Source organism: Haliaeetus albicilla, chromosome 12, assembly GCF_947461875.1.
Source record: "Haliaeetus albicilla chromosome 12, bHalAlb1.1, whole genome shotgun sequence".
NCBI lineage: Eukaryota > Metazoa > Chordata > Aves > Accipitriformes > Accipitridae > Haliaeetus > Haliaeetus albicilla.
Genome location: NC_091494.1, coordinates 28,708,248 through 28,733,385, shown reverse-complemented (window position 1 = coordinate 28,733,385; position 25,138 = coordinate 28,708,248). Strand labels below are relative to the sequence as shown.

The 25,138-nt window shown below is 61.9% G+C and overlaps 3 protein-coding genes across 9 annotated transcripts; 1 reads left to right on the top strand and 2 right to left on the bottom strand.

Moving 5' to 3' along the window:
* The first annotated feature begins 13 nt into the window (after positions 1 to 13).
* RCCD1 (RCC1 domain containing 1) lies at positions 14 to 11,860 on the top strand. 5 transcript variants are annotated; one of them, XM_069798770.1, is made up of 7 exons: positions 14 to 226; positions 720 to 1,074; positions 5,664 to 5,785; positions 5,975 to 6,079; positions 6,234 to 6,349; positions 6,540 to 6,569; positions 11,728 to 11,860. In XM_069798770.1, exons 1-7 carry the CDS (start codon positions 70 to 72, stop codon positions 11,734 to 11,736), a joined length of 894 nt encoding a protein of 297 aa, XP_069654871.1. In that variant the 5' UTR covers positions 14 to 69; the 3' UTR covers positions 11,737 to 11,860. The 5 variants fall into 5 exon arrangements, with proteins under 5 accessions (XP_069654871.1, XP_069654870.1, XP_069654867.1 ...); XM_069798769.1 differs by having other exon boundaries at positions 6,234 to 6,386; XM_069798766.1 differs by lacking the exon at positions 11,728 to 11,860 and adding an exon at positions 6,826 to 7,284.
* On the bottom strand, positions 7,218 to 15,596 carry PRC1 (protein regulator of cytokinesis 1). Of its 3 annotated transcripts, none has more exons than XM_069798764.1 (14): positions 15,204 to 15,596; positions 14,935 to 15,067; positions 14,352 to 14,474; positions 13,750 to 13,983; positions 13,497 to 13,667; positions 13,093 to 13,242; positions 12,671 to 12,818; positions 12,384 to 12,520; positions 11,997 to 12,092; positions 11,698 to 11,844; positions 11,162 to 11,263; positions 10,689 to 10,799; positions 10,021 to 10,206; positions 7,218 to 8,548 (listed from the first exon to the last, which is right to left on the bottom strand). In XM_069798764.1, the coding sequence occupies exons 1-14, from the start codon at positions 15,302 to 15,304 to the stop codon at positions 8,471 to 8,473; spliced, it is 1,917 nt and encodes a 638-aa protein (XP_069654865.1). In that variant the 5' UTR covers positions 15,305 to 15,596; the 3' UTR covers positions 7,218 to 8,470. The 3 variants fall into 3 exon arrangements, with proteins under 3 accessions (XP_069654865.1, XP_069654864.1, XP_069654866.1); XM_069798763.1 differs by having other exon boundaries at positions 11,153 to 11,263; positions 15,204 to 15,595; XM_069798765.1 differs by having other exon boundaries at positions 10,098 to 10,206; positions 11,153 to 11,263; positions 15,204 to 15,595.
* Positions 15,597 to 15,691: 95 nt separating this feature from the next.
* Positions 15,692 to 25,138, bottom strand: VPS33B (VPS33B late endosome and lysosome associated). The gene is given in 28 exon segments (XM_069798758.1): positions 15,692 to 15,842; positions 16,095 to 16,211; positions 16,284 to 16,359; positions 16,566 to 16,667; positions 17,265 to 17,338; positions 17,646 to 17,778; positions 18,071 to 18,117; positions 18,205 to 18,259; positions 18,360 to 18,424; positions 18,774 to 18,848; positions 19,095 to 19,185; positions 19,271 to 19,357; positions 19,776 to 19,849; positions 20,134 to 20,211; positions 20,437 to 20,533; positions 20,786 to 20,890; positions 21,305 to 21,399; positions 21,763 to 21,808; positions 22,040 to 22,107; positions 22,454 to 22,503; positions 22,748 to 22,809; positions 22,900 to 22,980; positions 23,263 to 23,439; positions 23,442 to 23,480; positions 23,482 to 23,583; positions 23,586 to 23,724; positions 23,838 to 24,078; positions 24,762 to 25,138. Coding segments are annotated over 28 exon segments (2,694 nt in total). The 5' UTR covers positions 25,000 to 25,138; the 3' UTR covers positions 15,692 to 15,762.

Genomic DNA, 25,138 nt, shown 5'->3' with positions numbered 1-25,138 from the left:
CGCCCCGCCTTCCCCCGCCCCGCCTTCCCCCGCCCCGCCTTCCCCCGCCCCGCCTTCCCCCGCCCCGCCATGGCGGCTCCGCGCCGCGCCTGGCTCGTCTTCGGCTTCAGCACCGAGGAGGCGGCGGGGGAACTGGGGCCGGGCCCGGGGCCGCGGCGCCTGGAGTCGGGTCCCGAGGGGATCCGCCGCGTCTGGCCCGCCTGGAGCTACGTGGTTGTGGAGACCGGTGAGCGCCCCCTGGGCCGGTGCCCCGGGTCCCCGTTCCTCCCGCGGTGGCGGTGCTGCCCTGGGCCGGCCTGGCGCCCGGTTCCCCCTTCCGCGCGCTGCACCGGGACGGCGGGGTCTCCGTTCCCCGCGGCGCCGGTCCCCTCGGTCGGTGCCGTCCGCCGCGTCCCCTGACGCCAGACCCCCGGGATGGAACCCCCACCCTCCCACGGCGCCGGTCCCCCGGGGTGTCCCCTTCTTCCCGCCAAGCGCCGGTCCCCCTGCCGTGTCCCCATCCCCCCTCCCAGCGCCGGTCCCCCCGGGATGTCCCCTTCCTTCCCCAAGCCCCCGTCCCCCCGGGGTGTCCCCGTCCCCCCCTCCCAGCGCCGGTCCCCCCGGGGTGTCCCCTTCCCCCCGCCAAGCGCCGGTCCCCGGGATGTCCCCCTCCCAGGGCCGGTCCCCCGGGATGTGTGTGTGTCCCCCGCCCCCCGGCGCTGACGGTCCCGCTGCGGCAGGCGCGGGGCTGGAGGTGCGGAGCGCGGGGCTGCGGCGGCGGCTGCCGCCGGGCTGGACCGAGGCGCTACCCTCCGAGACCCACCTGGTGCTGCGGGGACCGGCGGCGGCCGGGGCCTGGCCGCGGGCGGCGGCGCTGCGGGGAGAGCTGCGGGAAGCGGCCTCCTGGAGCCGGGCCCTGCCGCCGCCGGGGCCCCGCCGCCCGCTGCCGCTGCTGCCCGGCGGCTTCGCCACCCCGCGGCCGCCCTTCTTCGCCGCTCTGCCCGGGGGGGTGCGGGCCCGCCGGCTGGCCCTGGGGCAGGAGCACGTCCTGGCGCTGGGCGCCGCCGGGGAGGCCTACGCCTGGGGCGGCGGAAGGTGAGCGCCGGGGGGGGGGGGGTCGAGGGGGTGGGTGCAGGCGTGGGGCGCGCCCGGCCCCGCGGGAAGGGTGCGAGGGACGGGGTGGGGTGCAGGGGAGGGACGCGGGGAGGTGGTACCGAGGTGAGAAGGGGATGGGGGGGGGCACAGGGGGGTGCAGGAGGAGGGTGGCAGCGGGTTTGCCGGGCGGTTAGGAGGGAAGGCAGGAGTGCTGCGGCGGGAGGGGGGCGTGGGATGAAGGACATAGAGGGGGAGATGATGCGGGAAGGGATGCTGAGCGTGCTGGGGGGGATGCAGCGAGAATGATGGGGGGGGTACAAAAGGGATGCCAGGGAGGATGCAGGTGAGAGGATGTTGGGGGTGGGGGGGGATGTCACCCCAGGGTCTGAGCTCTCCCCGTGAGCTGGCAGGCTTAAGACGGACCGGTTGGAGTCTGTGTAGTGTTGATTGATTAGTCAGTGTGGTAAAATAATCTAATAAAGTGATTACACGATCAGTAAACTAATTGACTAGTTAGTAAACACACCGCTCGTTACTTCATCATCCTGTTATTCTGTGTGGTGTTGCGCATAATTACTGAGCTCCACTTAAGAACTCTTAAGTCCTCTTGATGATATACAACTGCTGTTGAGTTACAGCCCTTTCTCCTTTCCCTCCACCCTCCTGCAGTGCATGGGGTTAGGGTGCAAGTCTGTCCCTCCTTACCTTTCCATGCTGCTTGCTGCTACAGCTGGGGGGGGCTCAGGGTTAGGGTGTGGGGGTGCAGCAGGGATAAAGGTATTGGGGTGTAAGCCCATCCCTCCTTACCCTCCCATGTCACTTGGCGTTAGTCCACCCCTCTAGGCTTAGCTCTCCCACTCCACGTCTTCAGGCCAGCAGTGTGATGGAGGGGGGCCGGTGGGTCACCCCCATGCTCTTCCCTGCTGGTCCCAGTTTTGCTACTTCTACCCGAATTTGGCATTTCTCACACTATCACTAAGCAATCTCAGCCCTGTACATCATTGCTGATGTAGCGGGCGTGCTCTCCGTGAAGGGTGCTCCCCCCCGCCCCCATGGCTGCCTGCATCCCCCCTGCTGCACAGTGTTCACCCCTGTGCTGACAGGATCTGGCATTCGCCGAAGCCAGGTCCTGCTGAGCACCAGCATGTCCCCCCTGGCACAGGCAGCCTGGCTCCTGGCTTCTGGGGAGCGCTGGCCCTGCTGTGCCCACCCTGCCTGCGCTCCCATCCCCGCTGGGTCCCCCCCTCGCTAGCCCTGTCTCCTCTGTGGGTGCTGGGGCTGTGGTTTCTGTGGGGCCACTGGCTTGTGGCCCTGTCAGGGTGGCCTCTGAGACCACTCAGGTCTCTGCATGACCCCTGATGTCCCTGCGGTCCCTTCTTGCTGAGTCTGCTGTGGTTTTCATGGTACCAGGCCACGTACCCTCCTGTCTGGTCCTGCAGCACTGCTCCTGTGGTGCCTGGCCCTATGCATGCAGGGTGATAAAGGAAGGTTGTTGCAGCGCTATCGGCACAACCACAGGATACAGTATCAAGTATAACACAGCCGCAGGTTTTGGGGACTGTCCCATAAACCTGTCACACCAGTGACGTACAATTGGCGGTTCACTCTCAGTCCCCATTTGAAAGGTTTTTATTCTCTAATGCACTTGCTAGGCCTGTTGGTTTTCCACTCTCAGCTTCTCTCTGGGTGCTGCAGTGATGTCGGGATGTTTCACCACGTCAGGCTGGCTGGGTCCCTGGCTGAGGTTGTTGGTGCATCAGCTCAGCACAAATCTCTCTTTCCTGTGGGCGAGTGACGGCCAGGTACCGCGTCTGTGCTCTGCCTTATCCTTCACCCGGCTGCTTCAAATCAGTGTAAGGTTCAGCTCCCTCTGCTCCTGCTCCTCTGTAACATGTCACAAAGGCAGCCACCTGCAGTCAAAGATCAGTTTGTTTCTGAGATGGACAGTGGTACCACATGTCTGTTAGCACTTCAGTACAAGATCCCTCTGCTAGGGAGAGGAGTAAACCCCTTGGGAAAAGCATCAACCCCTGACGCCCTCTTTCACTTGCCAGCAGTTGCACTTGGGTGCAATAAATAGCCAGCAGGATTGTTCAGTTTAGTCTCTTAAAGGTGTTATCTGTTAGCTCAGGGTTTGCTTTTGCACATGCTGCCCTGGCTGCCCCACATCCAGTAACATTTTCCCAGATGACGGAGGGCGCAGCTCCAGGCTATCCCTTCTCTGGATCGCGTGATTTCTACTGCCTGGCGCCTGCCAAGGGATTCCTGCTTCTCCGTTTGCTCCAAGGCTGAGGTGTGGTTACGCATTTGGCAACACAAGTTGCCGGCTCCTACCTGTGCCACTGTTTGTGTTGCTTGTACGCAGCGTTGCAGCCCTCGCGGCTGCAGCTGCTCTGAGTTCTTGCCCTGTCCAGCACCATCAGTTCTGGCACAGTGGGCTAAATGCCCCCGGGACTGCAGCACACAGGGATGCATCCTCTCAGTCCCAGAGCTGCAAAGATGTGCTGGGAGCCGTGGGCCATTAAAGCCCCGTTACTGTAGGGCTCATTTCTGGGTGTCGCTGAGGCATCGCTGGGTCTTGTCACGCTCTGACACCACCCCACCCCCACCCCCCCACTTGGTAAATCCATTGGTTTGCATCTGTACATCCCCAGTACCACAGATGTACGTGTGAGGCACCATGTTAGGATGCCAGTGCGCGATCAACTCTGAGCACAGTAACTATTAGTTGTTAATATCCATAGGGTGGAAGGGATTATGTGTTCCTCTCTCTTTCTTTGCTACTTATGGAAAACAAAACCACCAAAGACTGATGGTTGTACTCAGCAGAGCTGTGTGACTTGGCCCATCGCCCTCCCTCAGTGTATCTGATCGGCTCAGGAGCATTTTGTTCCCCCATTCTCTGTTCACTGCTGGCTGGGGTCTTGGCCAGCTGGTCCTTACAGCAAACCTAAAACTCAGTTTAAATCAGCAGTTGTTGCATTTGCAGACACTGTATTATCTTGTCCTTCTTGCTTCCCCTCAGAGGAAAGGTTTCTACACTTGTGAACATGTATTTTAGGATTAACATTTTTGAAAGAAAACTAAATGCCATGGTTAAGCTTCTCTCCATGGCTGAGAATCCTCCAGCATGTCCCTAGGCCGTGTCCCACAGTGTCACAGCTCTTCTGTATAATGGCTCGGCACTGGCCCTGCTCAAGCCTTCATAGCCCCTTTCTTTCTGCAGGCTGTGGTTGCCTTTGCCTGCTCGGGCTAGGAGCCCCCTTTCCCCACTGCTGCAAACGCTTCCCTGCTTGTCGGCACTCTAAGCTGCTGCTCGGTGCCTGCAGCTGAGCTTGGGGCCAGCCAAGAACCAGCCCTGTGTTTAGCCCTGCTGGGTGCATCTCTTTGCCCTGACTTTCTGCAGATATCCCTGTGAAGGAGAGCAAAAATACTTTCCAGTGTTGTTGCATTGGCAGTTTTTGGCATCCTGTTCCGACACTTTGACGATCCCCAAGACTCATCTGCTCCGTGCAGCTGAGCTGTTTATTTTACCTTTCCAACTCTTTCAGCTTTTTCAACAGCTTTGACAATTAAAGCCACTGGGGTGTTATATTCCACTTGCTCGCCACCAACCCTCCCAGTCTGTAACTGTCACGGTTCCAGTCCTGTGCGCAGGTTGCCTGCACTGGGCATTGTCCTCCCACCAGCACTTGGCTTTTCCCTATTTCTGGACTCAGCTCCTCCTCTCAGCCTTGGCGATTCCTTCAGCAGCTCAGGCTCTGCCACCCCGAATGGTGCCAGAAGCCACATGCATCTCATCGCCTTCGCCTTTGGCCATGGCTGCCACCCCCGGGGCTGTTTGTGTCCTTGGCGTTGCTGTCAGCACCAGTGATGGCACAGCTCACCCACGCAGGGTGGATTTTTTTCACGTGGGGCAGCTCCCCCACAGCATGTGTGTCTGAGTCCTGCCCTGCGTAGCCCACATGGGCCTGCCCTCCTTAGTGTGCCTGCTATGTGAAACGCTTGTCATGGCAATTGGTGCCACCCCACCCCACCCCCCCCGGATGAGCCCCAGCTTGTCCCCTCATGGGATTTCCCCCACTTTCACTTTCAGACTTGGGGGCTAAACTGATTGCCACCATTGCGCTGTTGATTGCTGGCTCAGCATAGCCCAAGTGAGCTCAGCAGTTAGCTGAGCAATGGACTGACTTGTAAACACATTTATCAGTTCAGACTTGTGTCATTCACCGCACCGTTGCACAGCGATTGCACGATGACATGGACCCCTGCCTCGTGTTGTGCAGCTGCTACTGACCCACAGGCTTGCGTGCTGCAACCCGCTCTCTGGGCCCCAGAGTCCCTGCCAGCCTCCCATGGCCTGGCACCAGGGTGCAGGGGCACCCTCCTTCCCCCTGAGGCTGGGCCCTGTGCCCCCTCTGCACCCTCCCTGCCATGGGGTGTCCTGGGGGGCCGGGTCATGGGCAGCAGCAGGCAGGAGGGGCTCGATCAGGACCGTGGGCTCATGGCGGGGCTGGGAGGTGCGAGGACTGGAGGGCAGTGAGGTGCAGGAGGTGTGTGTCTGTCTGTCCATGTGTGTCTCCCCACAGGCACGGGCAGCTCGGCCACGGGACCCTGGAGTCAGAGCTGCAGCCGCGGCTGGTGGAGGCGTTGGCCGGTGTGCCGATGCAGGCGGTGGCGGCTGGCGGGTGGCATTCGGCCAGCATTAGCGGTGAGGGGCTGTGCTGGGTGCAGGTGGTCAGTGGCAGCGTATGGCCCCGGCAGGACCAGTACCCCGTACTGCTGCCCTGTGCCATGCACGGTCGGTGCTGGTGCCCCCAGAGCACTCAGCCACTGCCAGGGGTTCAGGGCTGAGCTCTGCTCCAGGGGCATCCCTGATGGGCTCCCTCCCACCCTGCAGAGACAGGAGACCTCTACATGTGGGGCTGGAACGAGTCCGGCCAGCTGGCTCTGCCCTCCAAAGCACTGGTGGAAGAGCAGGCACAGGACCATGACCCCGGAGCAGGTGAGGGTGCAGCTGGTCAGGCCAGGGACAGCAGGTGATGCCGGGACCACAAGCAGTGCCAGCAGCTAGGTGTGAGGCTGGTGTGGTTCCAGCCTGCTGATGATGTTGGCAAGGCCTGGTCGTTCCCGGGAGCTGAGGGTCCGTTCTTCCCCAGGGGCCGCTGAGCTGATGCCCCACCAGGAGCAGCTGGCTGCTGAGGACACCGCATTCATTTCCATCCAGGCGTTCCCAGCATTGCTGGATCTGCCACAGGACCTGGAGGTCAGCAAGGTCAGCTGTGGGTCCCGGCACACAGCCATCATCACACGTGAGTGCCTGGCTCTTGCTGGCAGGGAGGCAGGCAGCACCCCTGCTTTTGGTGCTGCCCAGGAGCAGGGGGGTGGCTAACATGGCCTGGGGTTCACCAGGACCCATTGGGGTAGAGGTGGGTGCTGTCTGATGGGTGCTGTCCTGTTTGCAGGAGGTGGCGAGCTCTACACCTGGGGCTGGGGTAAGTGATGTCTTTGCTCTGGGATGGTGCAGCACCCCCCAGGAACAGCCTTTGGTTTCTGCTTCCTTACCATTGGCTGCTATTACTTGTATAACAAGTCATTTTATCAGGGTGAGGTTTCATAGCAGAGCAGTGCCACAGGTTCCTGGCTGGAGCCAGTTGTAGGGGGAGGCGCTGCTCTCACATTTCCTCCCTGCCCCTGCAAGGCCAGGGAACCCTCACCCTGTAATGGTGACCACGACTGTGGTGTCTGCAGGTAAATACGGGCAGTTGGGACACAAGGACAATGCCAGCTCTGACCAGCCACGCCGTGTTGAGTACCTGGTGGCCGAGGGGTTACGGGCAGAGGAGGTGGTGTGTGGGCCCTGGACCACCTACATCTGTGTGCTGGAGCCATGAGGGCCCCAAAGCCCCTTGCTGTCCCCCAGCTGTCTGCAGTGAGGAAGACACAGGCAAGCTCTGCTCCTGCGTGCCTGCTGCTAGGACCAGCCCCAGCACCACTCTGCCCTCAGAGATGGGGCAGGCGATGCCCCAAGACAGGATCTGGCCAGGTTTAGCCCACAGGGAACTGAACTCACACACTGGAACTGGACTGGCACCTGACCCTGCCCAGGCTGCAGCTGCACAAAAGTGCTGAAGACAACCAAGGGAAAGGCTGAACATATTTATTACATCTACTTTTCATTACTCTACATTACATCTACTTTACTACTCATTACTCTACATTTACTTTACTACTTTCATTACATCTACATTACTACCACACTAATGGCTGTGGTGGTGCTTCCTGTTGCATACAAAAGACTGTCCCGGTCCCAACCCCAGCTAAAAGCTATGCCCAACCCTCCCCAGCTGCAAGGCCACAGCGGGGGAGCCTTCGGTCACCCCATGGATACACAAACAGCAGCAGCTATATAAACATATACATATTATTCCATTGAACAGTATATACAGAGTTACAGAAGAAGGGCACAGAACCTGGAGAATAAATAACAGCAAGTGGGGGACTGTAGTGATAACAAGGTGCAAACTAGTCACGATCAGGGACAGACGCATACATACAGAGCTTTAACAAAAGTGCAAACAGGCCCCCCCAAGCTGTGCCCAGGGCTGTGTCATACTGCCAAAGCACTCGGCTTGCTGTCCTCTGCTAGATCGAAGTGCGAGGGAGGGCAGAGGGCAGCACTGGACGGTGCAGAGCAGGTCCTGGGGTAGGACAAGCTGGTCTCCTTCCCAAGAGCAGGGAAGAAGGCCTTGTCCCACTGTAGCTCACTTCCTTGCTAGTAATGTGTGCTCAGGCACTTGCTGCCACAGGCTCTGCCTCTCCACTGCTCAGGGAGGGGGCAGAGGGAGCAGCAGGATACAAGGGGTCAAGCAAAGTCTGCTAATGGAACCTGAGCTAAAGCAAGCCCCCACTAAAACAAGCCTGCTGTGATGTTGAGAAAGGAAGATGCTTATGGACAATAGCTACAGCAATATGGAGGGTAAAAAAGCCTCTGACAAAAGGCACCAAAGCCATAGGTCCTGTCTGTCCCAGAGCATGCTCAGCAAGGCAGAGCCCCTGTGACTGAGCACCGATGCTCACCCCAGCCAGCCAGGCTGCAGCAGGAGCCAGCACCCATCACTGCGCTACCCTAACACAATCTTTAATCATAAACAATTGCAAGAATTCCCTAAATAAAAGCAAGTTTTAAAAAGTGTACTTTTCACACCCTACCCCATTAGGCAGAAACACCCCCCCGCCCCACAGAGAGCCAGGCTGGCCGGAGTAACGCCTGGGACCCAGGTAAAAGTTAAACCTAGAGCATGGGACGCTTTGGGCACAGGGAGAGCTGTGTAACACTCTGCCCGAGCAGCGACTCACTACGACTACGACCAGCTGGAGCCCAGCAGGCAGCAGCTCAGCAGAAGGCATTGGTGGTGGTGGAGTTCAGGATGCGGGAAGTACTGTCAGACCTGGAAGCCTTTGAAAGTTCGCGCTGTGGAAACAAGAAGCAGGAGACAGGGATGAGGGGACAGAGAGGGCAGCTGTGCAGATGGCAGCAGGGACAGTACTGTTGCTTTGTGGGAAAGCAGGAGCAGCTCCAGGCTGGCAAGAAGGGCAGGCCAGGGTGCTCCTGCTTGTTTGTTTGAGCTCCTTCCCCCCCGCCCCCGCCGCTCTCTTGCTTCAGAAGAGGACAGGAAAACATTAGCATCAAGTAGCTGAGAAAGAACTAGGAGCCTGTCAGCCTCCCAGAAGCAGGAGTACCTGTTACCCAGACAGCCCCAGGCTGGGAACCACATCCCTCTCTCCTGCAGCAGGCTGTCTGTCCTGGAAAGCACTGCCAGATCAGTAGAAAGCAAACAGGCTGCCCCTTGGCGAAGGGAGGGCACGCAGGAGGACAGGGACAGCCATGCCCAGCTGCTGGAGGAAGGGAATACCTAGCAGGAATCTGCCTCCATCACAAACCAGCACCCTCCTGGCCCTGAGGCTGTGCACAAGCCTGGAATCACAGTTCTGCTGCAGGGAAATCCTCAGCACAGCCCCAGGGACACACAGGGTGCACCACACGCCAGCTTAGCTGCCACAAGGAAGAGATGCTCATGGCTTTCTAGTGTCAGAAGATGTTAAAGCTTGGGCTCAGCCCATCCTAATGGAAGGGCAGAGGCTAAGGGACCTACAGCCAGCCAGAGACAGCAAAGTCCTGTCCATCAGCAGAGAGTACCTTCTTCAGCAGATGGGGCAGCTCCCCAGGCTTTGCTCACCCAGCACACCACAGAGAGACCAGCGGAAAAGGTGGGACAGATGCCAGGGTCTCTTTGCAGGCTCAGCTCAGGGGGGACAGCAAGCAGTGTCCGTGAGTACATGCAGGCAGCAGGAAAAGGCTTCCCCCCCTTGGGGGGTCAGGAGACCCTCCCTCCCCTCTCTCACTGACCAGGTTAGGACAGTGAGAGTGCTGCTGCTGCCAGCTGCCCTAGCCACCATACTGCAGCCCCTCGGACAGGCTGGGGAGCATCATCACCCCCAGAACACGCTGCAACAAGTGACCAGGGGTGGTCAAGCTGCTTGCTCAAGCAGCTGGAGACAGACCCACCTCAGGAGAGTGGCTGCATCACTGCAGCGGGGCTGTTCCAGGGGGCCTGGGCCATGTACAGCTTTGCCCCTGCACAGGGCTGGGAGATGCCCCCAACATCAGCATTTCTCTTGTGTTTGTGTCTGTTCTCCACTGGGCTGCTCAGGGCCTTTGTGTGACCTGAGCAGTGCTTGGCCTCAGCCACCAAACCTCAATTTTAAGTTTTCAATGTAGGGCCGACAGATCTGCTGTCACAGGCACTAGCAAGAACAGCCCCTCTGCACAGGGACACAAGGAGGGCTGTGCAGAGCTGAGTCCCTTGGGGTGCTCTGGGAGGGAGGGAGCACACCCCCTGTGCTGCCCAGTGAGGGGAGGTGGGTTTAGAAGAGGTGAATTACCGCAAACTCAGAATAGGTGCTGGCAACAGAATTAACGCTGTGGTTACGCTGGGCAGGGGCTGTGGGGGTGCACCCACCGCTCAGGGTGGTTCCATTCAGCTGGGACACGTTCTCCTTGTTCCGTTCCCTGTATCCAGGACGGGGGGGCTTTGCAACTGCACGGATGGGGGTCCGAGCCTGGCCAAACTACAGGAAAAAGTGACAGTTAGACAGGACACAAGAATTAAGTAGAGCTAGGGGAGCTGTGCTGGCTTTGCTGCCTGTCACTCTGCAGTGCCAGAGTAGTTTCAAGCTCCAGGAGCCCTCCAGGGTCTAGGGCCCAATTCTGATCTCAGAAACATACAATACCACACACATGTTTTGAAGGTCCCCCAAGCTGCAGGCTCAGCCACAGAGGAACCGAGGTACGCTAGAAATCTGGGCTGGAGGAAGATTTCCTGAATGCTTGTACTACCCTACTCCTCCCTCAGGTCCCAGAAATATCCTGCCAGGATTACAGCAGCCTAACACAGCAGTCTATGGACAAACAGGGGCTTTTGCACCCCAGGAGATTGGCAAGGGAGGCAGTGAAGCACAGTGTGACAGCAGTCAGAGCTGTGCCATTCCAGCTCACTCATCTCCTCCCCAGCTCATCCTGCTGGGCAGGGACACCCTGGAAAGCTCCTTACCTTCCCTCCAGAAGGTGGCAACCGAGACGTTGGTGAGTGGTAGATGGTTCCCCCAAAAGCTGAACGAACGGTGCTGTTGGGTGTGGCACTGGAGATGGAAGTGCCATTGAGCTGAGGGGAAAAGCAGAGCACATGTTACACTGGGAAGAAGCCAGCAGCTGCACCACGCCAGGGAAACCAAGGTGGAAGTCCCAGCTGCACAGAGCCTTCTGCCTCCAGAGCACCACAGTGCAACAGATCCAGTTGTCCCCAGGGAGAACAGAGGTGCCTGCAGCCTGGGGCCTTTCTCTGCATCTGTTACACTGCCGCAGCACCCTAAGCCTTCCCTGCATCTCTGCATGGGACCAAGGACAGTCCAAGACAAGGCACAGCTCTAGCCTAGTGACAGCACTCAGCTCCCAGCAGGGTCCCAGCCAAGCACTTGGGGTCCAGCACATCTACACTGCTTCGCACAGACAGTTTACCTTCCTTACTTTGCCAGGCGTGTGGGGGCCGAGCACCCGGCGCTTGATGGGTGTCCGTGGGGTGCTTCCATACATCATCTCTGCCTCAATCTGGCGGCTTTTCTTCAGGTGCTGTGTGAGAGATCTGCACTTACAAACCCAAGCACAACAGCTGTGCAGAGCTGTGGAGCACCTGCTTGCCACTGGCTGCCAGGGGAAGGGCAGGCTTCTGCCAGCAGGCAGTGCCCTGCACACAATCTGTGGCATGGCCAAGCAGCAGGTATTTCAACAGAGGTTTACAGGTATCCAGAACCAAGCTACAGTTCTGGCACAGCTGGGGCCAAGAAAGGGGCTCAACACACACAGACACTGATAGCAATGGACACCAGTCCCACCATCAAAAAAAGGTGACTGCATGCAGAGCTGCTTCCAGGCAGAGAGTGAGGAGACACAGAACCCCAGGCAGCAGCTGGGGCAGTTCCCCCACCTGTGCAGAGCAGGGCCTGTGTTCAGTGCAGCAGAGGCTCCTCCAGGTCAGGAGGCAGCACACTTAGCTTCGCACTCACCCGCTCCTGCTTCTCCTTCTCTTTCTCCAGGCGGTATAGCTGCCACTGCTCCATCACGTACTCCATGAACTGCTGCCCCTTCACCAGGAAGGTCCCCTCATGCTCCTGCTTCCAGGCCTGGACCCTGCTCTCCAGCTCCTCCTGCAGCTGATCAGGACACAAGGGCAGTGTAGAGAGGCTGCCCTCCTGAACGTGGGCATCTCCACACCCAGAGATATCTCTTGCTGGCTCTAAGTGCTGTGCTTTTCCTCAGTCAGTGCTATCTGGGACTACAGTTTCTTCTCCAGGGCTGAACCTACCTTTGAAAGTGTCTTCTGCAGCTTTGCGCGCTGCTTCTCTTCTTTCAGCAGATTCCCCCCACGGTTGGCAAAGCGACTGGGGTCAGTTGCTTTCCTCTAGTACAGAAGGGAGGTCAGGAGAGAACCAAATACACTACCCAGTCTCACAGCCCAAGATACACCCCACAGAATAAAGGCCCTGGAGGAAGCCATGCCTGCTGCACAGCCCCCCATCACAAACCATACCAGTGTGCTACATACAGCGCCCCAGCCCCTCACTGACCCACTGTGGTTTCCTAGTGCCTTCTTGGTCTTTCCCAAGAGCACTTTGCACATGGCAGCAGAGGCACACACTGCTCGGTGACCTAGCACTGAGCCAAGCAGAGCACGTTCCTGCCTGGACAATACCTCCAGCTCCAGGAACAGCTTCCAGTTCTCCTCCCACTTCTGGACGGCCTCAAACAGATCTTTGTGTGTTTCATAGTATCTCTTCATCTTCCCCACCTCAGCATCGTGGAGCTCAAGCAGGGTCTCTGTATAGTCCTCTGGAGAGGATAACAACAGCACGCTCAGGAGGCACCCGGGATCCCCACACCCCTGTGAGCTGAGGGCAGTCTTTCTCAGCAGCTGGCCTGCCAGCAGGCAGCTTGCAGCTCCCACAGGGGAGTCAATGAGCAGGAAGAGCCAGCACCCACCATCGTAATAGGGGCTGAAGCCTTCCCTCTGCTCCTGACTGTAGAAGCATTTGTCCCAATAGTCAGCCAGCTCTGCCCGGATTGCCTGAATCACGGATTTCATGTTCTGCAGCTTCAGCTCCTCCAGACGGTCCACTTCCAACTGCAGCTGCCAAAAAGATCAGAGCACAGACTCAGAGAAGGCAGCATGAGAAGAAAAGGAGCAGAACAGGATTTATATTCTGCCTAAGCTACTTTCTAAGATAGACAGTCACCAGCACCAACTCCCAGCTCCTCTACCCGCGAGGGCAGGATTTGGCCTGCTCACCTCGCACCTGACTGCTGGAAGCAGCTCCTCCATTCTAGCTGAGCAAACAGGAGCATGAAACCCAGAGTTGCTGCTCCCCAGCCCTCCCCCTCCAAGGGCACAGGAGGGTCCTTACAGCTTTTCTGGTTTTGGCTCTGGACCCAGTCATGTGCACTGCAGAAGACTCTCTCTCCTCCACAGGAACCTGCAGCCTTTCCCAGAGCGCAACAATTCTGGAGCGCAGCTCTGTGCACACAGCTTCATTCAGGGATCGCCGGGCTTCCAGCTACAGAAGGTAAAGCACAGGCTCAGCACCAGCACAGCCTAGCCCAAAGGGCACGAGTACACCATTTGCTTTACTGCACCTAGCAAAGCCACTCGTTCATCTTCCAAGATCTTGCAAAAGCTCCCAAAAGGATGTTCTAACACACAGTCTTGCTGAAAACCGAGCTGTTGCTCTTTACATTGCGATGCCAACTGCTGCCAGGACCCATTGACAGCCTCCACAGCAAGCAACGCTGCCTCAGTGTGCCAACATACCTGCTGCAGCAGATTCTGGAGGGCAGCAATGTTGTCCATGGACAAACAGAAGGCTTCCTCATCCTCGCACACCACATCCCGCTCAAAGCTTGTGTCTGGAGTGTGGTCCAGCTCCTCCATAAGGAGGATGATTTGCCGCTTGCTGCTGACAAACTCTTCTCGCCTTTGCTCCTGGAGGTGACAAGCAGCATTAGAAACCAGCGAGCACCTTGCGTGCCACCATCGGCGAGATCCTCACCCGCTCTCTGCTTACCTTCTCGGCAGTCAGGGAGGCCAAGTGGCGCCTGTAACGATCCAGGTCCTCCAGGCTGGGCACAGCAGTACTGTCAATGCAGAACGGGGTTGTGCAGAGGATGTCACACAAGTCTCGATCTTGTTCTTGCAGGGTTTTGAGCTCCTGCTTCCTGTCCCTTTTCTGCTTTAACATCACTTCCACACGGGTGCGCAAATTCTTCTCCATCTGCAGAATAGTACTTTCTTCCTCTGCCTAGAAGAGTACAGAAATCGGTGCTTTTCTCCACAGCTCTTGCAGACCTGACTCATATATTTAGGCTTCTTAAACAAAGACCTGGGACACAAGCCCTTGTTCCAAGCAAGATGTTCCCCAGGAAGGTGCAAACACAGCAGCAATGCTCAAAGTGAGATGCTGCAAGACACCTGGCCTCCTCACAACCATCTCTCAGCGCCCAACCTGCGAGGAGCCACAAAGCCTTTGGCTCTACCAAACGTCAGGAAAAGTGGTTTTGAACAGATGCTTGCCTTGCGAGCTCCAGCCTCACCGAGGCACCGGGGCAGAGGCCAGGCAGCAGAAGAGTGTTGCCAGCAGGATCCCAGGAGTGAAAAACAATACCTTACCTCAAAGGGGTCCAGCTGGAGCTCCCTGCAGAGGGTGTCAAGCTCCTTCCGACATAGAGCAATGCTCTTCAAGAGGCGCTCCTTCAGGCTCTCCTCCTCTGCAACCATCATGTCCAGGAGACTCTGTGGCACAGGCACGGTTAGAGAAGCGGGTCCCGGGGATGGAGAGTGAGAAGGGAGCATGATGGGAGACTGGGCAAGCCACTGGAACCACAGCTAGAGAACTGCTGCTAGGCCTCAGCAAAGAAAGGGCCAGCAGAAGGGCAGGCAGCACGGGGTGCCCAGCAGGACCAGGCCGCACAGGGCAAGGGCAGAGGCACAGCGACATCCCCGGGTGCCCCCAACCCAAGTAGGGACCTCCGGGTGCTTCTGCTAGACCTGGCTGGCCCTCTGCTCGCAGCCTGGCCCGGAGGGCCCCGACAGAGCCCTTCTGGGCGAGCTGCTGCCAAGCTGCCCTGGCCCCGGGCCAGGCCGGGGGGGGCTCTCGCTGCAGCCGCAGGCCCAACAGCGAGCGTGAGACTCAACAGCGGGCCCGGGGACCGCCCTGTCCCGGCCGCCGGGGATCCCCCCCCTCAGCCCTCACCTTGATGTGCTTCTTGACGACCTCGGTACGCTCCAGGCGCTGCTCCTCGGGGATGCCGATCTCCTCCCATATGTCCCGCAGCGCCGCCATGGCTCGGTTCAGGCACGACACGGCCTCGGCCGCCAGCACCTCACTGAAGGCACCGGGGCCCGCCAGACATCAGCAGCCAGCCAGCCAGCCGCCCGCCCGCCCTCCCGGTCCCGTGTCCCCGGCCACCCGTCCCCCTGCCCCGGTCCCCGCCGCCCCAGCCCCCTGTCCCCGTCCCGCACCTCTTCCTCATGGTGACCACTCCGCTCTGCATCCACCGCTCGCTCCGCGGATTCAAACTCGCCTCCCGGACGCGCTCATTGGCTGCCGCGGGCGACGGCATCACCACACGCCCTGCCCACAACCGCCACTCGGGCCACGCCCTCTCCGTCAGCCTTCTCTTCCTACCCGCCGCTCTCGCGACCGGTACCGCCCCAAGCCGGCCACCAGCCAATGGCAGCGAAAAGCCTTCAGGGCTTCTAACCAATCACAAGCGAGACCGGCGCCGCTGTGTCACAGGTAACGGCACTCCCTCGCGAGGCGCTGGGCGCGCGCCCTCACGATTTGACAGCAACCACGTGACCTCGCGCGGACGCCCCCACCCGGGGCGGTGCCCGACCGCCACTGCGCATGCGCTATACCGCCGTCGCAGTTTCGCCCCCGGCCCCCACCACACAGGGGCCTTCGCCGGGCCCCCGCCCGCCCCCAGCGCCAGGCCGAGCCGGAGCTGTGCCAGGAGAGATGTTTATTGACAAGGGGGGCACGGAGAGCGGCAGAGCCCCCCCCAGCCCCGGCCGGGCCTCACGCCTTGGCCTCGATCATGGCCTCCATCATACGGGCACTGTTGGTGATGGCCGTGGTCAGGAAGATGAACTTGCACCCTGGGGGGGGAGAGGCCCCGCCAGTGCCCCTCCAGTCCCGGCCGTGCCGTGGGGCAGAGCGGGCATGGGAGAGCCTGCCAGGAGGGCCCATGGATCTCGCCACCCCCTTCCCTGCTGGCTCTAACCACCACCAACACCAGGCATGGCCGCTGCTCGGCTTTATGCCATGATTGCTGGGTGCCCCGAGCTCTTGCCCGCTCCCTGCCCCTCGGCAGGCAGCAGCCCTCCCCCTGCCCCCACTGCAGCTCCTACCTCTCTCCTTCCCCAGAAACCGAAGAGCAGCAATTTCTGAGAAGGTGCAGCCCCCCAGGAAGACGGCAAGGATGACACGCTGGGAATCCCAGGCGGGGTTGTCCTCCACGGCGCTGTCTGGATGGGGCAGAACACTGTCGGCCCCACCAGCCCCAGGCCCACCCACCCTCAGCCCGGTGCTGGTGCTACCTGAGACTGAAAACTCATTGCCGTTGAGCAGCCGCACAACCTCCTCCAGGCCCAGCCAGCCCCGGCGCTCCAGCACCTGGGGGACAGGGCAGGGGGTCAGGCTCAGGCCCAGTGGGGCTGGGCTGCAGGTGCTGGGCACAGCTCAGCGGAGGGAAGCATTGACCAGCAGCTGAGCACTGCCAGCCCCAGCCCTGGGCAGAAGGACCCCCACCAGACCCCCCAGAAGGAGGCCAGGGCTCAAAGGGGATGCACGCAGTGCTCCCCAGCAGCAGGTGGGCTCACCTGCTCAATGATCTTGCAGCTCAGGGGGACGTAGGCCCCACTGAAAACGTAAGCCATGTCCCGAGGCATCTTCAGGTCGTACTCTCCATCCACCCGGGGGATCTGCAGAGATGTGCAATACTCAGGGTACAGGACCAGCCTGCTGGGGGCTTCACCAACCCCCTTAGAGGTGCAGGCGGGTGAGGAGGGACAGACGCTCAGAGCAAGCCTCTGCCCCCACCTCCTGCCCCGCCGCCTTCGGGCCAGGGCCAGCAAACACATGGCCTGGGCAGGCTGTGCATTGGAGGGCCAGGGACAGAAATGTCACCTCTCCACCCCCTCCTAAGACCAAGGCCACAGAGCTGCCCCCCCCCAGTGCCAGGCAGCTGCACAAAGCCAGCGCTGCTGCTGGAGCTGGGCCAGAGCATTTGCAGGCAGCGAGGTGAGCCCCAGCCCCTGCACAGCCGGAGCACCCGGCCCTCCACCAAGCCGGTGGGGCCCAGAGTCAGGGCAGACTGAGAAGCCCGCAGTGACCTCCTGTCTAAGGGAGAAGCTCCTCCACTGCCTGGAGCAGCGGCAGCAGCTCTGGCCCCATGCAGTGAATGTCCCTGGGGATGCTGAGCCTGGAGAGGCAGGCACGGGCACAGACTGACCAGAGGTCTTCTGGCACCAGTGGGCACATGGGCAGAGCGGCAGGCCAGCAGCCCTGCGAGGACATACCAACCCCAGCTTCTTGCTTATGGCTCGAAAATTGCTCTTCCTGGCCAAAGAATTAAACGCATCAGTGATCTTTCCTGGAAAACAAGATGAGGAGAAACGGCCTTGAAGGAGAGGCCTGGAGTCTCTGGATCAATCACAGCCACAGGCTGGGCAGAGGGATGTGCAGAGCTCCTGGCTCTAGAAGAGAACTGGCAGCGGTGCCTGCCAGCCCTGTGGCCCCTGTGGGCAGAGGCAGCACCATCTCTGGGGACGCGCTCTGTGCCTGCAGTGTCCACGTTTGCCACATGCTTCCAGCCAGCTCTGAAGCAGCAGCTCCCGACTCCAGGGCTCCTCACAGCCCAGGCTCCCAAGGGACTCATGGGGCAAAGGGCAGGCTCTCACCTGCAGCGCGGTCCGTCACCAGCTTGCTGACTTTGCTCTCCACAGCAGTCAGAGTCTCTCCAGCCGACTGCTCGGTCAGCAGCCCGATGCGCTTGAGGTTGTGGAAGGTCAGCAAGTGCTCAGGCCCATAGCTCTGGGGAAGGGGGCAGCTGCATCAGCACGGAGCCCCAGCTGCAAGCATGGGAAGGTGGCAGGGTGCCACCTCCATGGGGGATTCTGCTTAGAGCAACCCTGCAGGCAAAGGGCAGGGGCAGGCAGAGCTCAGGGCTCATGCAGAGCCCATGGAGGCAAGGGCCATCCAGCAGAGACAGCCTGAGCACCCCTGGATAGTGCTGCTGCCCGGCGCCTTGCAGCAAGCAGCAGGCAGGAAGGGGAAGCCCTGTCCAACACAACACTTGCTCTGCGGTGAGCCCCCAGTCCCTCACCTGCAGGTACTGGGTTTTCAGGGAGCGGTAGTCTTTGGGGATGAGACCTGTGGGGAGCACCAGGGTGAGCTCTGCGCCAAGGCTGGAGGGCCCTGGTGCCACCCCTCCCTGCCCAGTGCGGCCAAACACCTCACCGTTCTCTGTGATGGACAGGAGGCACATCAGGCGCAGGCTCTCGATGGGGGACACCTGTGTGGGAGCAGGAGGTGAGCTGCCTGCAGCCCCCACGTCCATGCAGCGGGATGGGGTGGCCAGAGCAGCCCGTCCCTCTGGCTCAGTGTGGTCTCACCTGCCGGTCAATGTGCTCCTCTATGAAGCTGGTGCTCTCACGGATGTCGAAGCCCTCCAGCAGAGCTATGGCGGGGAAGAGGCAGCATCACTTCACCCACCCCCAGTGCTCTCACCAGCTAACCAAGCTGGAGTCTGGGCTCAGCCTCCCTCCCTGAGCCCCAGGGAACGGGGCAGGCTTGCAATGCTGGGCCTCCTACCCCACCACATGCCAGCCCTCTGAGGATGTGGCTTGACCCTATCTAGGACCTCAAGACCCACCCCAATGCAAACGGTCTGGAAGGACTGTGGTCACGCAGGGGGCACCCAGGTGTGAGGCTGCCCAGGGCTGGGGCAAGTGGGTTGGAGGGGAGGGCAGGGAAGGGAGGATTGGGACAGGAGCAGCAACAGATGCGGGACAGGGAACAGTACTCACAATGTTCAGCCTTGATCATCTCCTGGAAGTCCTGCTTGGTCTTCTTTTTCATGATGGACTCGCAGGCACCAATATCTGCACAGCCAAGAAAGAGGGCCACTTTGGAGGCATAACAAGCTCTGCATATTGCTTGTCCTGCCAGCCCCAGCCCCACTACGGACTCTTGCACATACTAATGGCCTCTGTAACCCTGCCCACTGCTCAGATCATCTGCCCCTCCTGGGGACTAGCAGGGCCCTTCAGCCCCTGCCACGTTCCCCGGGAGCCCAGGCACCCGCTGCAGCACCTCTCCCTCCCCACCGTCCCAGCCCCAGCTCCTACGCAGGCTCAGCAGGCGATGCTCTTGCTTTAGTCCCTTCAGTTCCTGAGAGACAAAGTTCTTCATCTGCTTGATGTCCATGCCACGGCGCCGCTGTGGAAGAAAGAGCACCTGGGGAGGTGACCTGGACGCGGAGGGATGGCACCGTGGGTGTCCCACACACTGGGGTGATACTCACGTCATACTGTGCCTGCAGGTTACGCGACTTCTGGCTCAGGAAGCCAAACACACTAGAGAAGTGCTCATTCCGAATCTGGCTGAAGACCTGCAGAGAGCAACGCAGCAGTCGATGCTGGGCCCCATGCTCCCCTGTGCCAGCACGGGGCCAGCCCAGCCACAGCCCCCAGCATGGCAGCAACTGGAGCTGACGCTTGCCAGCAGCCTGACAAGGTGGTATCCCCACTGGGGCAGTCAGTGCCCCAAAATACTGACTGGCTGGCACAACACACCCCTGCACACAGGGACTCCGACGACTACAAGAGCGAAGCTGTGCCTGCAGACCACGTTTTTCCGGTCTCTGTGCCCCGACCCTTCCCAACCTGTGCTCTGAGACCCAGCAGCACCCGGCCGCTCCCTGCTCAGGCTTAGGGGAGGAAATGCCTGGCTCAGCCTCCCCCTGGTGCCACCTGGGCACGGAGGACAGGGGGGACCCCCTTTCCCCGAGGCATATGAGCAGGACTCACTTTGTCCTGGGCATTAAGCAGCACCTTAATACTCTTGTCAGAAGAGGTGACGTCTGGCCCAAAATCCACACTCCCTGCAGAGAAAGATGAAGTGCTGCTTTGCCCCAGGGCTAGCGACATCCCCGCACGTGTTGGCCCTGCTGCAAAAGGCAGCAGAGACAGGGGACGCCCGCCCAGCCCAAGGGCTGTCCTCGTGGACAGACTCCAGCAGCACCCCACACCAGGACTGTCCCTGTGGGGAACAGGCTCAGCTGCAGCACACAAGCCCTGGGTCTGACAATGCTGGGCACAAACCCGAGACTCTTGCTACGCAGGCACGGAGCCCCGAGCCGCCCTGTCGCCTTCCCTGGTGACCTACCACACTTGATGCGGAAGGTGTCATCCACCAGCCCCTCGTACACCACCTGGGAGCACAGCGCTGTCACGTAGTCCGTGTCTGCAACGAGAGCCACTGCCCAGGCTGCCCTCACCCTTCTCCCTTGCCCACCCTCCTTGCCTGCCACAGCCCTGCCCGACCTCGACTGCTGCAGCCAGCCACCCTGTACCTCCTGCTGCTCCCTGCAGCCAGCACACGCTCTCCTTGCCCCTCTGGGCAAGCTGCCGGCCCAAACTGCTCCTCCTTGCCCGGCCCTTGCCCGCTGCCCTCCTCACTCCAGCCTACCTCTGTCCATGAGGAAGACGTTGCCAATCTCGGGCTTCCTGCCCTGGCCATCAGCCTCGCTCTCCTCCTCCAGGTCCCGCCACAGCTCGTAGCTCATCTGTGACAGGCAGAGCATGCCAGGGCCCAGGGGAGCAGCCCCAGGCTCCCACCGAGGGCCGCAGCCTGCCCCAGCACTGGCCCCTTACGTGCTGCTGCTTCCCCACCTGGGAAGAAGCAGCAACGTGGTGCCACCTCTGTGGTGACACAATGCCACATGGCTGACGGGGTTTGATTCCCTGTGAGCGGTAGTCCTTACAGGACCAGAGAGGCTTCCCCATGTGCTAGCCGAGTGCAGGAGTGCGGACCATACCTTGGCACACCTGCCAATCCCGTAGGCCTTGCCGAAAGGCCCGTACAGGGAGTTCAGTAACTGCAAGGCTCGAGCGACGGAGTTGATCCACCGGTGATCTCCTTCCTGCACAGACAACAAGACATGGGGGAGTGAGTCAGGGCAGGCTGGCTGGGAAACAACTGCCACACTGGGGGACTCGGCTGGAGACGGACTGGGGATGGAGTGGGTCCTGGGCTTGGTGCTTCCAGGAGGAACATGCACAGGAACATGCTGGGATGCCCCGAAGCTGCTTGGGAGGGACCAGAGGAGGGGCCAGCACAGGGGGAGGTGTGTGAAGGAGGGGAAGCATCACAGCCCATCAGAGCCCCTGGTAAAAGCCACCCTGGGACAGAAAACAAGGGCCTGCGGTGAGGGGACTGAGCAGGATGTCATGCATCAGCTCTCTGAACAAAGCTCTTCTGTCCCGAGCCCAACAGATGAGCGAGGGAAAGGCTGCCACCCTGCAGGGCAGCGTCCCAGCGGTAGTGTCCCACTGACCAAGAAGTAGTCGCGAAAGAACTCGGGCAGCTCCATGCTGATGATGTCTTCGTCCAGGGGAAGCAGGTAGAAGGACCATTCATCGCAGGTGACGTCTGAGTTTGGGACAAGGAAAGATGACAGTTACCCAGCCCTCAGGAGAAACAGCCCCAAGAATCGCGACAGCCCCACAAACAGGGGTGTGGGGAGCAGAGAGAAGGGGTCATTCCACAGGGATTCATGGCAGGACCCTCTCTCCTCTCAGAAGACAAAGAAGAGGCACCGATGCTGTAGTGTGCACACGCCTGCCCGTAGGCAGGCAGCGAGGCTCAAGGGAACCCGTGGTTCCTGCTTGCACTCCCATCCCTCCCAGCACAGGGATCCCAGTACTGGGATTCAACTGGGATTCTGTGGCATCAGAGCTACCACGAGCCAGCCCTCGGGGTGGGGGAAGAGGCAGGCGCCACAGCTCCACTCACCACCAAAGACTCCTTCTTCCTCCAGCACCATCTCACAAGCATAAAACTGGAAGAGAAGGAGGGACCCTCAGGGCCCAGTCAGGCTCCAAGCGAGCAGAAAAGATCTGGCGACGGACGGCACCAGGTCATTCCCAGGCATCGCAACATTTGGTTTTAATTAAACATTTCTGGGTTAGAAACAAAGAACTTCTGGTGTCCGTAGAAGGGGTGGAAGGCACGAAGGCCACACAGACACAGAGCGACAAGGTAACTGGCAGCAGAGTGTGGTCAAACTGACCTTTTGGGGGCTGAAGATAATCTTGTACTTCCTGCTCCTCCCTGACATCTTGTCAGCATTGACAATATCTGTGGACAAAAATCGCGCCAACTCTGCAAAGGCTGCCCACCCCCCTGAACCAGCACAACTCCTCTTGTCTGATGAGGTCCAGGGTCCCACACCTCACAGTACCCGAAATACCTCAGGCAGAGAAAAAAAAACCCTGGGCATGGGGCCCATCTGCCAAGGCTGCGGACCTGCTGAAAGCACTTCTTCAAGCCCACTCAACACCGGTAGCCCAGAGCACCGAGCCCAGCCCAGGCAGTGCGGGATGCTCCCCATGAGGCAGCTGCAGCCCGAGCTTCAGTGTGGGGCTGAGTTGTCACCCATCAGCAGCGGGTAATGGACAACTGCCCCTCGGCCGCTTGCACTCACCGGCGATGTACCTCATCGTCTTGATCCGTGGCCGGACGAGGAAGCAGAACCTGCCATCATAGAGCGATGGAGGGGAGTGAGAGGCCCCTTGTGCCCGGCCCATCCCCTCAGCAGCTCTGCTGTGGGACCCGTCCAGTCCAGCGGAGACAAATCCTGAGCTGGAAGAGGCACCTGCCCCCCCACCTGCCCCCTGCCTCTTGCCCCCAGATCTGCGCACCCCTCTGGCCTGGCCTAGCTGTGGGGTGGCTGCAGGCCGGCTGGGCAGCCCCAGTGCCACCACAGCAGGGGACTCACTGGTCACTGGCGCTGATGACCGGCCGGCTCTCCACCTTGTACAGCTTGTCCACCTCGTGCTGCTGCAGGGAGAGGCCGGGGCGTGGGCAGGCAGTGTGGGCAGCGCAGGCAGTGCAGGCAGCAGGCAGCCCCCGCCCCAGCCCCCGCGGTACCTTCAGGATGGAGACGTTGGCTATGCGGTCCAGAGGGCTCATCAGGTCCGCCTCGATGAACAGGTCCTTCTTCCCGGGGAGCTGAGGGCAGGCGGGCCGTGGGGCCGGCGCCCCACCGGCCGCCCCGGGGCCGAGCCCCCTCCCCTGCCGGTGCCGGGCCGGCCACCCCCCCCACCCCACCTTCTCCCGCCCGGGGCCGACCCCGATCCCGCCGCCTCCCCAGCCCCAGCCCCCGGTGCGGGATCCCCCCCCGCCCGGTGCGGGGCCCGGCCTCGCCCCCGCCCCGCCGCCCCCCTGGGCCTCGACCCCGCCACCCGCGGCCATCCCCGAGCGGCCCCCGCCGGACGCCGCCCCGGCCCGGACCTGCTCCAGCAGATAGATGAGCTGGTCCCGCGCCAGCCGCTTCAGGATACCGAAGTCGGGCGGCTCGGGCACGTCGCGGCGGCCGGCGAAGGCCATGGCGGGGCGGCGGGGGGCGGCGGGGAGCGACGCGGCGCCCGGAACGCCCGAACGCGGACGCGCCGCCCGCCGGAACCCCGCGGCGGAACCCCGCAGCGGAAGTGCCCGGCGTTACGGCAACACAGGGAGGCGGGACTCTGAGCTCCGCGCACGTTTATTGGCCGCCGCGCCCCGCCCGCGGCTCCCGGCCCTCCCAGGCCCCGCCGGTCTCGGTGCCGGTGTCAGGCCCCGGCGGCGCCGAGGCCACGCCGCGCTCCTCGAAGAGCCGCTGCAGCGCGGCCTCCAGCGGCGGGCTCGTCCCGCGCAGACCGGCCACCACCCGCGCCGCCCACTGGAAGTACTCCTGCACGCGCTGCGGCGACCACCCTGCGGGGACACGCGCGGCCTGCGTCACCTCCGGGAGGAGGGGCTGAGGGGGGCCCGGCCCAGGACAGCGGGGCGGGCCGGGGGCACGGGGGACACCCGGCGCGTTGCTGCACCTTGCGGGGTGCAGCGGTTGAGGTCCCGCAGGTTGTGCAGTTTGTCGGCCAGTTTGACCAGTTTGGCGCGGGGGCTGCTGGCGGGGGCCCGCTCGATCTGCAGCCGCTTCCGCTCCGCCTTGGGCAGCGCCTTGTCGTCCGTCACCTCCTCCACGACGCGCCTCACCTCCTCCCCGAACCGCTCCTCGATCTCGGAGAAGGCGGTGTCCGTGTCTTCCACCGTGTCGTGGAGGAGGGCGGCCTGGGAGGAGGAGGAGGAGGAGGGAGGGGGGACGTTCGGGGGTGCGGGACCGGGCCCCCGCCGCAGCGGGGAGCGGGCAGGGGCGTTACCTGCAGCACGACGATGTCGGTCACGCCGGCCTCGCTGGCCAGGATCCTGGCTACGGCTGCGGCGCAGAGCGGAGAGGTGGGGAGGGGGGCGCGGGGAAGGGGGCGCACCGGGCCAGGGCAGGGGGCGGGGAGGGGTTCCCCCGGGAGGCGGGCAGTGCCCGGGGCGGCGGGGACGGACATCCCCGCGGGCACGTCCTGGGGCTGAAAGCCTTAAGCCGGAGCAGGCGGGGACGTCCCCGGGGGCTGACAGCCCCGCGGGGCGGGCGCTGCCCCCAGGCCGGGCGGGTGGGGGGGCTGTGGGGGCCGGGGGCCCTGTCCACGCCGGAGCGACGGCGGGGGAGGGGGGGAGGGGAGAGCTCCCGCAGCCGAACACGGGGTCGGAGCGGTGGAGGGTGGGGGCCCGGGGGCGGGCAGTGCCCTGGGGGGCTCAGACCCCCGCCGGGCGGCAGGGACGTGGCACAGGAGAGGGGACCTGGCTCTCTCCAGGGGCCGGGGCGGAGGGCTCCCGGGGGCGGGCAGCGCTCGGGGACAGAAGGGGCCCCGGGAGCGGGACGCGGGTGCCGGGGCTGTCCCGGGACGGGCGGGGCTCCGCACCGATGGGGTGGTTGATGAAGGGGGTGCCCTCGGGGTCCTTCCGCCGCTGGTCCTTGTGCTTCCCGGCCGCGAAGTCGGCCGCCTCCAGCAGCCGCGCCGCGTCGGAGCCCATGGCCGGCGCGGAAGAAGCGGGGGGCGGGCGGAGGCGGGTCCCCTGCAGCCGTTTATTGCGCCCCGGGTCCCGGCCCGCCCCGGGGCAACCGGTACAGCAGCGTGCCGTCGGGGGCGCGCACCTCATGGCCAGTGGCCGGTGCCGCGCTCAGGGCCCTCTCGTCCTGCCGCAGGCGGCGGCGCGGCGGGGGACAGCCCCGGCCCCGCAGCACCCGCCGCACCACGTCGGGGCTGACGCCGAAGCCCTGGGCCAGGCGCTCCAGCGG